Consider the following 13,385-nt stretch of genomic DNA (forward strand, 5'->3'; position numbering starts at 1 on the left):
CTAAAACTAAGTGTGAATTTAACTCTAAAACATATATGAATTAAACACCTATCAATTTCATTCCAACTGTCATTGTAATGTAATGTTACAATGCTTTTGTTCTAATATATGACAATGCACATTGTTTGTCATATTTTGTTCGATTTAATGCACACTACCATTTTAGTGTAATGTTTGCCAATAATTGTTTCAAAATGGTATGAACTTTGGACCAAAAGAAAAAAAAGTTATATAAACAACAAATCAATAGAAAGCCAACAAAATTAATTGAAGTTGGTTCGATTGATTAATTATTTTAATGAAAAAGCTCAATTCAACTAACGGTTTAGTTAATTATAGTTCAATTAACAATGGATCGAACTAACTATTTCATCACCCTTTAGATTAAATGTTTGAGAATATAAAACAAAATACTTAGAATTATAAAAGCAAACATAGTTTCAATTGAACAATTTAGCGTGCAATGGATACTAAGATTCTAATTTGAGGGTAAAATATGGAATTCCATATTGTACGAACTTTGATGCAAGCACTCGCTTCCTCCGACTACGTGAAATATTCCCTCCATTGCGAAAACAACATCATGGTTGGTGGAACAAAGATACTGAAATAAGATTAGAATCACACTTGGTAAGTAACTGTTACCACCCGGTGCATGAACTCCCCTGCATAGCATAACAAACAAGATAGATTCACAATGAGTGCGGTTCCTTCTCTTTAACTCCTTGAGTTTCCACTTAATAACAATGATATTTGTCCTATCTACATGTATTAATACACACCAAGAGCTTGGGTGAGTTTAATGCGTTAAATAACAATGACACCACTATAATAAGTTGTATCGGCTATTTATGTACTCTAGATTGTCTTTCAGGAGGAATGCACACCAATCATTACAAAGACAAGTATAACCATAGGAAAAAGCACTGGTGAACATGGAAAACCACACAGACGGGATAAGAACATTAGCCAAACAAACCTAGCAAGGCAAAGATTACAGAGAGCATGAAATGAAAAATGTTAAGATGTTCCTCTAACTTATATGTACTTATACTAAAAGTGAAAAATTCAAGGCATCGAACCATAAAAATATCAAATGGTTGCACAACACCTTGAAAGAAATTAACAATCTAATAAACTACATCTGTGGTTTTCCTTTTCTACATGGTCAATCAAGAAGAACACAATTTTCAACGGAATATGACATCGGGATAGAGAAGGGTTAAGTGCACCAACTTGAAAAATAGACTAAAAGGATAGACCTCTTATAATATTCATTCATTAAAAATTAGCCAAGAGAGCAAAGCAAATATAAGGGCTAACACATACCTTAGCAACTGGTGCCATCTCAAAGAAGAATATGAATGACATGCAACCTGGACTAAAGATCAACAAAATGGAAAAGTTTAAAAGGGAAAAAGGCGTTAATGTAGTAAAACCGATCGGTACAAAGGTACAAAGAATGTGTTCATGAAACAACGATGCGTGACAAGTTTACTCTAAAATATTAAGTTGAAGCTAGGTAAAGAGAACCTCTATAACTTACATAAGCAGATTAAACTTGTCATTGTTGTCATTCAAGTGAACAAATATGTGATTCCTCAAGACCGATTCAAAGAACCCACGATATAATAATATAGAAAATAATAGGGCATTAAATGTCTCGAATTCACTCTAAAAAGATATCAAGGAATCAACTTGCTTTTATTTTACACCATAAAAGGGACATTTTACGGACAACAAATACAAATGGAGCTTTGAAAGAAAATTCAATGAAAGAACAGAGTATTTTATAACAATGAAGCATGGCAATCAAATTCCAATGAAAGAAAATATTAAGCAGAAGAGGAACTAATTAAATGAAGAAGAAATATAAAAGAAATTCTAACTTTCTGCGGAAGAGGAACAAATAATGAAAATAGAGCTTTGAAAGCCGAAAATGAGGAAAAGAAATTGGGTATAAAGCTCGGCTCACCAAGCAGAGGGAAAGAACATTTTGAGAACCAAAGAGGGAAAAACGTTTAGGGGAGAATATAGGTTAATTTGGTCAAGTTTCATCCAAAAGCAGTTCAGCCGAAGGAAAAGGAGATTTTTTTAGCTTCTTCGTCTAGAGAGAAGCACTTTTCTGATGGAGAAATTTTAAGAGAAAAGGAGGTTGTTCTTTGCTCATTTTAAGAGAAAAGGCCGTTTGGGTGAAAAAGTGATTTTGAAACGGGAAAAAGAACGGGCCCTTAATTGTTTGAGTGGAGATGAGAGTTTTGCCAAGTTAAAGCTGAATTTTAGTGACGTTTGTCTCTCTTGAGCTTGTCTGATTCCAAAATAATTGCATAATTGCGGTTGATTGCGGGATACTTTAGCGTTATTTTTAAGGTAAATTTATTAATTTATTATAATTTTTTTAAAAAAATAGTGAATACTTTTTGTAGATAGTGAATAACAAGTTCTATCAACACAACAAAGGTTTTAACCTCAGCATCAATAGAATATTATGACACATTAACAATTAACTTTGTCACAACTCAAGCACGGCCTATTTGGAGTGATTGCAAGCACTTAATACAATAAGGAAATCGGTCTCGAATGGTCCAAAGCGGCAAGCAAAAATCGAAAAAAGAATCGAGCATTCACCAAACTAAAAATGACAACAACAAAATTATCACTAAAATCACTCGTAAAATTAAGATTACATGCATAAGCAAGACTAAAAAATATGCTACAAGAGCAGACAAAAACTTCTAACACTGAAAGTTAAATAATAGAAAAACAAACAAAAAGTACATAAAACTGAAGACAACACGGGTCCAAATCAATGCATGAAATCATTTATTATTCTAAAATACTCTCAAAATAGAAACAAATTAAAAAGTTGACGAAGAGTCACCCACTTTCCAAAAAAAAAAAACTACTGGTAGCCAGTGGAGTTTTAGCGAACGATAAGCACCGCCATCTATCTATCACAACTTGTGAAGACAACAAAAATACCCACAAAATAGATCTGCAAACTGAAAAGAGAGAAGACATGTAATAGCCCTTTTTTGAGTGGTGTCAAAAACGGTGGTTTTGGGGCCACAAATCTGACGAGCGAGTCTGTAAATATTATTATTTAATATTTACATGTCAAGTATAGAATTACGTTGAAATTTAATTTAATGATTTTTGTTAATTTAACTAATAATTAGGTTCAAGTGGTATGTCCCTAAAGTCAAGTGATTTTAGAAAATGAGGTATCAGACCTCTTTTCTATAAACCGAGCCCGTCAATATTTTATTAAATATTTATAGAGTGCTATTAAGGTATAGTTAATTAATTACAAAACTAAATTGTAAAAATGTCAAATCTAATCACTATTAAATTATAATAATTAGATGGTTTAATTATTAAATGAGGGAGGACTTATATGATAATTATACCATGTTACAATAATGGACGGTTATATGTTTAATTGAATGTTTTACTAAAGGGTAAAATTGTAATTTAATAATTAATTTAAGTAAAATAAAAATAAAACAACATCTTCCTAAAGAGACTTGGCTGCGGAATTTAAGATGAATAACACCATTTTTTTTAAAGCTTAAGGTTCACCGATCATTAGTTTCTTGCATGTAAGTTCGATTTAAACTCGTTTCTTGTTATTTTTATGTTTTTGAGATCGTTGCAACTAGGTCCAACTAATTCGTATCTTTGTTTTCGAAACTGTTAGAGATTTTGGATTTTTCCATTAATGAATCTTAGTTATTCTTGATGTTAAATGATGAATTTGTAATCTTGGCTGTTGTTTAGGACTATTTTGTAAAGTGATTTTAGTTAGTTTTTAGTTTAAGGACTAATTTGATTAAATATTAAAATTTACATGGAATTCTTGTGAATTTTGAATAATTGTGGAATGTATAAGTATAGAAAGAAATTTGGCTAGCATGGGAAATTGTGAAATTTTGATAAATCTAGAATTTCGGGTTTGGGGACTAAATTGTGAGAAATATAAAGTTTAGGAAAAATATGTAAATAATAAAAAATTAAGGGTCATATGCATAAAAATGAGTTGGAATATGTGTTTGTGAATTTGATAAATTGAATTTAATCATTATAGATCAAGAAACGAACCAATCGAATTTAAATCGAGGAAAAGCTAAAGTTTTGCACTAGTCGTCGACTTTGTTTTTGCAACTGTTTAATCTAGGTAAGTTCGTATAATAATTTAATATATCACTATTTGATTTACGTATTTGTTAACAAATAATTATGTTATGTATAATGTATATGTTTATCGTGTTATATACTGAATTGGATGAAATTGTCTTAGTGAGTTAATAGATGGAATTGATGAAAAATGTGAGTTACGTGAATACAAGTATGAAACGATATAAACGAAAAGGAAAAGGCCATAGTTGAAAGATACTATGGCATTATAATCGAAAAGGAAAAGACCATAGTTGAAAGATACTATGGCATTATAATCGAAAAGGAAAAGACCATAGTTGAAAGAAACTATGACATTGTAATCAAAAAGGAAAAGATCATAGTTGAAAGATAATATGGCATTAAATAAAAAATGAAAAAAACAATAGTTGAAAGATACTATGACATCGTTTGGGGATTGTGTAAGATCGAGGTTGGAACATAGCACGGCATCCTTTGAACAATGAGTTATTTGGAAAGGTACACAAACTAAACGAGTACTATATAAATGGTTTGAAGTTTATTATGCAAATAGAAGGTTGAAATGAGTTTTAAATATGTTTACTTGTAATGTCTTATGTCATAATAAAGTCATTTGTTTCATTTGGTTAAACGGGTAATAAAGACTTAAAAGAGTAAGCTTAATTATATGAATTGTTATGTGATCATGAAAGTTGAAATGAAAGATGTTGATATTATGCTTTGATTTGGATGCGTCATGCAAATTGGTATAATAAGGAATGAAAGGGATATTTGATATGCTACTATTAGGTGTTTATGACATGATGAGATTATATATTTTTGTTGATGAGCTCACTAACTTGTGGGAGTTATGATGTGTATAGAATTTCATAAATTCATGAGAATGATGGTGAGATTATGCATCAAATTCATATAAATTGAGTTTAAAAGATAAGTTTACGTTTAAGTTATACGAGTTTACTAAGTACTAGTTGCTTATGTTGTTTTTTTTGTCTTGCAGATCATCAGAAAGCTTGATCGGTTGGAATTTTGTCGGAGTACAATTACACTATCCATCTACCATTTTAGTAGACTTTGGTTATTATGTTTATGGTTATAAATGGCATGTAATAGGTGTTTATGCTATTTGGCCAATGTTTTGAGAGTACTTGTTCATATGTTTGATTTTAGCTAGTCAATGTATATGTAAATATGTGATTTGGTCACTTGTGAATGTCTTTTGAAGTAGGTGACTTATGGTAGATTTGGGAAGTGAAAGAAATGGTCAAATAGTATGTGAGATGTATGTTTAAGGTTAGTCTTTTAGCATTGAGTTTGAATTGTTTTGGATGTTTATTTGTGGTACCAATGAAGGTACATTGGATAGGCATTTAGATTGAATGATATGTGTGTGGTTTGAAAAGTTCTGGGCTTATCCGGGTGTGTTTTGAATAGGATTAAATGCTAGTAAATGGTATACTTGTGGTTCAAGTAAGCACAATTTAATAAACTTGTTTTTGAAGGTACATTATGGGACACACGGCCTAAGACACGGGATATCACACGGTCGTGTGTCGCATAAGGTCTCCTCACATGGCTGTGTGCCTTTTGATTTTTAAATGCAAGTTGTTCCACACGGTCTCAAAGAGTTACACGACTGTGTGACCTTACTTTTAATACGCATACAGCCTGGCCACACAGTCGTGTGACCCATGTTTTCAAAATTTTTAAATTTTTCTAAAATTTTCCCTTTTGTTTTAAATCAGTCCCTGAATGTTCCCAAACTATTTTTAAGGTCCAGTAGGCTCAGTTTAAGGCTCGTAAGTGCAACTATTCTATAAATGAAATGTGTATTTGGATGTTAGTATTTAATTTGAATCTTTATTTCTATTTAAAGTTAAATGTTTCGAATTGTACTATTGTAATACTCTGAAACCCTAATCTGGCGACGAAGACGAGTTATGAGTGTTACAAGACATGTGCAGTGAATGAGAAGAAGAAAGAAAGAAATGGTTGATGGGAGAGGAAAAATGTGGGCGATAGCTAGCCCAAAGGCTGACATCATTGCTGTGCAAAACAAAAGATAATAAGCAAATGATTTGGAGAAAAAAAAAAGAAAATTTTTAGGTTGTTAAAGAATCAGTTTAACATTGTTTCTAAGAAGCACTTTTGCGATAAAACAAATACTTTTTAGATAAAAGTATTGCTAAATAAGAAGCTTTTGAGCTTTTCAAAAGTGCTCTTTGGATAAAAAAGCAATTTTTTAGCCAAAAACAGAAGAAACTTTTTTTAGCTTTTATCGCAAAAGCATTTTTGAGAAGTACTTTTGAACACTTTTGAGAAGTAAACACCATAGCAAAACATGTTTTTAGCGATATTTTTTTGGCCCTATAGTGACACTTATAAGAAACGTGTTACTTACATAATTAAATGAATACATTTGAGAAGTACTCGTCTATCAATTATTTATGTGTTTATTTTATTTATTTATAATCTGTTTATTATTATTTATGTTTGTTTATTTATATCTTAAAAAATAAGAAACATATTACTTATATAATTAAATGAACACATTTAACCTAAAATAGTAATATCACAAGGAGATATGTAAGATATTATGCCTTAATTCAAATCACTAACATGGATTTATCTAAAAAAATGTTGTATTAAATTAAAACATGTAAGTAATAAGAGATACTTACAAATGCAATTAAGGAGAGCTTAAAATGGAGTTGTTTGATTAGGCAATTCAAATGAGCCTATTGAATACTTCTTTTGTAGGAATCCCTTATAACAAGAATAATTAAAAAAATGTCATATAACTGCTAAAACAAGAATAGTTAAAAAATTAGGTAACAAAAATCCAGAGTTTCCCATTGTAGCAGAAAGCAAAATTTCTGCACACAACTGTAACATGCATAAGACATAAGTTTTCAAGTAATACTTTTTGAGTATGTTTGTGGCTAGACTTGATCATGGGTTGGACCACCTGACCCGACACGAAGGCCCACCAAAAAATAGGAGGATTTGGGTAAAAAATATAGGCTTGAAAAATGAGTTTGGACAAAAAAATGAGACCCGTTTAGAAAACAAGATAGACCTCAGGTAAGACTTTTTGGCCCAGGCTCGGCCCGACTTATATACTAAATATTTTATTTTATTTTTAATCATTTTTAATTTTTAACTTTACTTTTTTAGTTTCAGTTTCACTTTCGTATCCTCTTCTCCCTTATTCTCAATTCCAGAATCAAAATTCCTTATTCACCACCTCCACCTATCCAGCAGTGCTGTCCGTCGGCACTGCTCACCAGTCACCACCTTCATTTCCACCTCCCACCTGTTTCCTCTGTCACCGGCGCCCACCTGATTTCCTCAACCGGCTCAGGTAAGAAATCTCAGTGAAAATTAAAACAGCAGAAATTGCAGGGATGAAAGGTTTTACCAGGTTAACGAAACGAAATGAAGAAGCCAAATGTTGTTTTGATGAAAAAGACAAGACATGCAATAATTTTGGCGATCACCCAATGTAAAAAAGAAGCTATCGGCTGCTAGCCTACTAGGCTCAGATATTTATTCTTTTACATTTTGCCCACTAATCCAAAAAGAAACGGGCCAATAAACATAAATTTCTATTAGACCCAGTGTCTCAGCCCATGTTATTAGGCCTATTGGTTTTTAATATTCTCGATTGGTAGGTTTCGAAGGGGTTTTAAATTCTCTTCCAATTCCAAACCCTGAATTACCCCTCTTCCAAATTCAACACTTCATTCACTCGGCGACGTCAAACACTCAAAGGTTAGTCTTCCTTAGTTTTCCCTCCTGCTCTTTCTTCATTCATATATCCCTACTCAAGGAGTTGCTCACTCGTTAGCGGCTGCAGCGGCTGCTATACCCCCTTTCTTCGAATTTCTCGTATACTATCTGTATGAATTGAATGGATTGTTTAGTTGGGTTATGATTTAATCTTTTGTTTTTAGCTTGTTATGAAACTTTCGGATCCGCACAGTGACAGAAGTTTGTTTTGTAAATTACTGGCGTAATCGCCGTTTAGGGTTTAGTTGCATCTAAATGTTCTTTTTTTCTTCTTTTGTTTTTTAAACCTTGTGGTTTTAGCTTAACTCTTTGAGTAATGGGTACATGTTCTTACTATTGAATCGAATGCCGAGTTGAACTTCCCTAGATTTGTTAACTCCTTGCCTAGCTTATTTTTGTTTTTTGCATCTCAATTCTATATATATCTGTGTTTCATTTTTTATGGTTTAGTAGTAAAATTTGGGTAAAAGTACTATTGCCGCCCTTGTAATAGGAGTTGGATTTCAGTTTGCCCCTCTAGTAAAAAAAAGGGCAAATTAGTGGGCAAATCAGTCTCAGTTGGTTTCATCAAAGAGTAAATTAGTCATTTTGCTAAAAATTCCCTCCATTTCTACTGTTAAGTGATGTCTGGTTGGTTGAATTAGCCCCTTAAGGTCTCTGTTTGTTAACAATTTCATCCATTTTGCTTGAATTAGTCTCTTCATATTAGCAAGAGGTACATGTGGCACACCATTGTCACTGTTTGGTTGCTCCGCCAGTCATTTCATCACTCAACAATAGAAATAGATGAAATTTTTAACAAAAGGATTAGATTGCTCTTTGATCTAACGTACAAGGACTAATTAGTCTATTTTTGAGTCGAGGGGGCAAAATGCAATTTGACTCCTAGCATAGGAGCCTCCATGATACTTTTACTGCAAAATTTGTTACTTTAGCTCATTGGTTTTACGCTAAGATTTTGATAGAGTAAATTGCTTATATTTCATGTCGTGGTGTAAAAGCACTTGCCCAGTGTTGTGAGAACTAAGGTGAACTGTATCAGTAACATTTTCCTTAAGGCTTGATTTTATTTAAGAACCTAACAAACTCAGCATAGGATTTCACCCAAGGCTTACCTTCAGTTTATTTGCTTGTTTTTGGTATAAATTATTTATTGCCCCTTTCGGTATAAGTTGCATTTATTTTGGTTTTTGATGTAATTGACACGTTACTACAGCATATCTAGTCTAGTCAGCCCAGATTCTTCCAATTAGTCAAATTGCTTAGATGGTGTGTAAAAAAGGATTTTTTTTCTTTTCTGTTTACGCTCTTCTCTGCTTCCAAGAAGTATATTTGTGATATAATTGTTGGCATGCCTGGGAAAAGGGATAGGATTGAAGCTGCATTAAAGTTGCGATATAAGTTGTGAAGTCTAGGATAGGATGAACTAATGTTATCTAAATACAATCATCTTATTTCATGTAAATTTTTATTTCCTATAATGTTAATTTTCAGGTTGTAGCTTAGAGAAGTGTACTTTTCTACGTGCTAAATACCAACCTGAGGTTTGAAGATGGAAATTGTTCCAAGGGAGGGTGAAAGTGCTTTGTCAGGTCCAAGGCCAATGGAATGGTCCACTGTTCCGTATGCTCCTCAAGGACCAGACAGAAATGGAAACAAACGTACATCAAGTCTCGAATCACCAATCATGTTGCTTACCGGACATCAGAGTTCTATATATACCGTGAAGTTCAATCCAGCTGGGACTGTTGTTGCATCTGGATCGCATGACAGGGAAATTTTTCTGTGGAATGTCCATGGAGACTGCAAAAACTTCATGGTTCTCAAAGGGCACAAGAATGCAATTTTGGATCTTCATTGGACCACTGATGGATCCCAGATAATATCAGCTAGCCCCGACAAAACTTTGAGAGCATGGGATGTTGAAACAGGGAAACAAATCAAAAAGATGGCAGAACATTCTTCTTTTGTGAATTCATGTTGTCCATCACGGAGAGGGCCACCTCTTGTTGTTAGTGGATCTGATGACGGAACTGCCAAACTTTGGGATATGCGTCAGAGAGGTGCCATCCAAACATTTCCTGATAAATACCAAATTACAGCTGTCAGTTTCTCCGATGCATCAGATAAGATCTTCACCGGTGGCATTGACAATGATATTAAGGTTTGGGACTTACGTAAAGGTGAAGTAACAATGACACTTCAAGGTCATCAAGACATGATAACAGGTATGAGTTTGAGTCCTGATGGTTCCTATCTTCTCACCAATGGTATGGATTGCAAACTCTGCATATGGGATATGCGCCCTTATGCACCACAGAATCGTTGTGTAAAGATTTTCGAAGGTCACCAACACAATTTTGAAAAGAACTTGTTGAAATGTGGCTGGTCACCAGATGGAAGCAAGGTCACAGCCGGTAGTTCGGATAGAATGGTCTACATATGGGATACAACATCTCGACGCATCTTGTACAAGCTTCCTGGCCACACAGGATCTGTGAATGAGTCCGTATTCCATCCTAATGAACCGATCATTGGTTCTTGTAGTAGCGACAAACAGATATATCTGGGGGAGATATGAACTGTGCTCGTTTCTGCTTTCTTAGTGATTGCAAGACTAATCTTAGAGAGCTTATTGCCCTAAGTAGACCTTTGAGAAAGTTGTATTTTGTCTCTGTAGTTTTAAAGCTGAGAACATGACATCTTTATTGATAATGTAATGAATTTTGTTCAAAATTATTACATTTAGAAATACTGTTGGGATACAGGTCATACACAATCGCATTCTTCCTGCCCCTCTGAGGATTGACTTGGGAGTACCTGAGGCATCTTCCTGAATCATTGATATGCCCCAACTTGTAGAAAATGGCTTGCTTTATACATTGAATTGCTTCATTTCATTGAGTTGCATGCAACCAGTATATTACATTGGAATTTGTTTTTTTAATATGATTTTATTATAACTTGGGGGGAATGAGACGATTTATTGATTAAATAAAATGGTATTATCATTAGTCTAAAAAAAAAAAAAACACCAATGGTCATGATCTACATTAAATGATGTCAATATAAAATACAACACCCAATAAGAAGTATGGGTGATTAGCCAAAGAGCAAAAACTAGCCGTTAGGAGCTTTACTTTCATAGTTGGCACAACGGTCAGATGTCCAGCTTTTCCACATGATACCCCCAAACCTCCTCTCTTTATATACTCTCCTCTCCTTTCTTTCCTCCAACAAACCTTCAATTCTCTTTCAGAAACACAGTTTCAAACCTGAAATTTCCATTTGTCGATTCCAAGCTCTCATCAATGGGTCTCTCAGTTGAGAATTCGGTAACACAATCTCATACCCGAACCCACAAAACCTTCCTCATCACCAACTACATCCTCTTGGGAGCTGCTTCCGCCTGTATCTTCCTCATCCTCTCCCTACGCTTGTTCCCGTCCTTGTGTGGATTCTTCCTTATCCTCCTCCACGTCGTCACCATAGCCGCCGCCGTCTCGGGTTGCTCCGTCGCCACTTCCGGGTCCAACAAGTTCTACGCAGCTCACATGGTAGTGATGGTGTTGACATCGATATTCCAGGGCTCGGTTTCGGTGCTTATATTGACCCGAACTTCTGACTTCTTGGGGTACTTGAAGTCCTACGTGAGGGAAGATGATGGGGCGGTGATATTGAAGTTGGCTGGTGGGCTATGTGTGGCTGTTTTCTGCTTGGAATGGATGGTGTTGGGGCTTGCTTTTGTGTTGAGATACTATGCCTTTGTGGAAGGTCATGGGGTTGGCAATGGCAGCCAAGCAGCATATCAGAGAAATGGGAAGGTTCAAGATGAAGATTTGAAGAAGTGGCCATGGCCAATCCAAGTTTAAAAATGATAATATTCATATATGCTTGTCAGATTGGTTATTCGTTGATTTGTTTGTAATGTTTGGTCGATTGAAATTTTATTTTCGAAATCAGCATATATCTTCCTCCTCCCCCAATCTTTAGTGACTGCGCTTAACACCATTAAAACCCAGACAAATCCAGACCCTTATTCATTTTCTGTTGAATGTAAAGCTTTAGCATTGCTTTTCATTTCATCTTTGTTTCTTGATTTTGATTGGAATCATAAACTTCTACTGAATATATGTCATTCAAATCATTTAACCCTGTAATTAGTTTCTAACCTTTTTCATATTAATTTGTCAACTTAAAATTTTAATTAAAATTATTGACAGAAAATAAAATGATAAAAAAACATTTTAACTGTTAGAGAATTAACTAGTAAAGGAATTCTAAATATCAAGAATGAAACTTTGAAGCGGAAATGTTAATGGTAAGAGTTGAGCTAAATTCAGATTTACGTATGATATTTGTATATTAATATTATTTGTTTAAATTCGGTTAAACTTCAAAAATAAATTTGTTTTTTAAACTTATTTTACACCTTCTATATTATTTTAAAAATATATATATTTTTCATTTAATATTTTATATGATTTTTCAACCTAACATATTTTAATATTTATATACTATTGTATTATATATATTTAATTTTATGTTATACAATATATAATATATAAAAATAAAATATATTATAAAGTATAAAATAAACCAAGTCGGGCTGCCTAAAACCTTGAATATAAAAATTTAAGGCCTAGTTTTTTTTGTTCATGTTCCTTATCTTGGTCTCACATTTTTATTCAAACCCCTTCGTTATTTCGAATAGACCTTCGAATTTGGATAAATAATTCAACTCATGAACAATATCAATCGCTTCAATTAATTAATTTAATGTCTTCATTGAAGGTTTAGGGAACGATCATCTTGGATTCTAGACAATCTCATTTGGTTGGGTTGATATTCGTGTATTGCATTATTTAATGCGTTAGTATTATGTAACTTACAAATAACCATGTGCTTGTGTCACGGGGCTAGACCTTTCGTCTCGCAAACCTTGCGGCCTTAGGCGATCCGTTTGCTCCAAACTCGCCTAAGTCAGCCTTTACGCCCAAAAGTGAAGATTCCTTAGAACTCCTCCAAGGCACCAATTTGTATAGCGGAAGCGATTGTGCCAAAAGAAGCTACAAGAGAACAACAGAAAGAGCGCTCGCAAAGTGTTTGAGTAAATGCTCTCAATTCTTATTCACAAAGAATAATGAAACAATTCAGGAGTGAGTACAAATGAGGGGGAAGCTCTCTATTTATAGTTGAGCTCCTCCAAAACCGACGGTCAAGATATAATTACATCGACGGATGAGATTAACCATATCCCTTTATTTTAGGGATTTACAAGATATGCCATATCAAATCTAATCTAATCTAATCTTTACAAGATATGATTCCCTCTATCTTCTAAGATTAGTTACCATATTAGCCTAAGTTGCCATATCTTCGCTATCGGGCCAACCAGGCTTCAATCTGACAGGCTTCTCAAATATCTCTTTGAA

At 33.7% G+C, this 13,385-nt stretch overlaps 2 protein-coding genes across 2 annotated transcripts; both read left to right on the top strand.

The window, feature by feature from the left end:
* The first annotated feature begins 7,813 nt into the window (after window positions 1-7,813).
* LOC105776916 (uncharacterized) lies at window positions 7,814-10,729 on the top strand. The gene is made up of 2 exons (XM_012599872.2): window positions 7,814-7,932; window positions 9,445-10,729. The coding sequence occupies exon 2, from the start codon at window positions 9,503-9,505 to the stop codon at window positions 10,529-10,531; it is 1,029 nt and encodes a 342-aa protein (XP_012455326.1). The 5' UTR covers window positions 7,814-7,932; window positions 9,445-9,502; the 3' UTR covers window positions 10,532-10,729.
* A 441-nt stretch (window positions 10,730-11,170) lies between these two features.
* LOC105776917 (hypothetical protein) lies at window positions 11,171-11,917 on the top strand. The gene has a single exon (XM_012599873.2). It carries the CDS (start codon window positions 11,262-11,264, stop codon window positions 11,820-11,822), a length of 561 nt encoding a protein of 186 aa, XP_012455327.1. The 5' UTR covers window positions 11,171-11,261; the 3' UTR covers window positions 11,823-11,917.
* Window positions 11,918-13,385: the final 1,468 nt, after the last annotated feature.

Source organism: Gossypium raimondii, chromosome 10, assembly GCF_025698545.1.
Source record: "Gossypium raimondii isolate GPD5lz chromosome 10, ASM2569854v1, whole genome shotgun sequence".
In the NCBI taxonomy this organism is placed as follows: domain Eukaryota; kingdom Viridiplantae; phylum Streptophyta; class Magnoliopsida; order Malvales; family Malvaceae; genus Gossypium; species Gossypium raimondii.

Coding starts and splice junctions, on each gene's coding strand:
- LOC105776917 (XM_012599873.2), top strand. CDS start 11,262: ATGGGTCTCTCAGTTGAGAATTCGGTAACACAATCTCATACCCGAACC.
- LOC105776916 (XM_012599872.2), top strand. CDS start 9,503: ATGGAAATTGTTCCAAGGGAGGGTGAAAGTGCTTTGTCAGGTCCAAGG.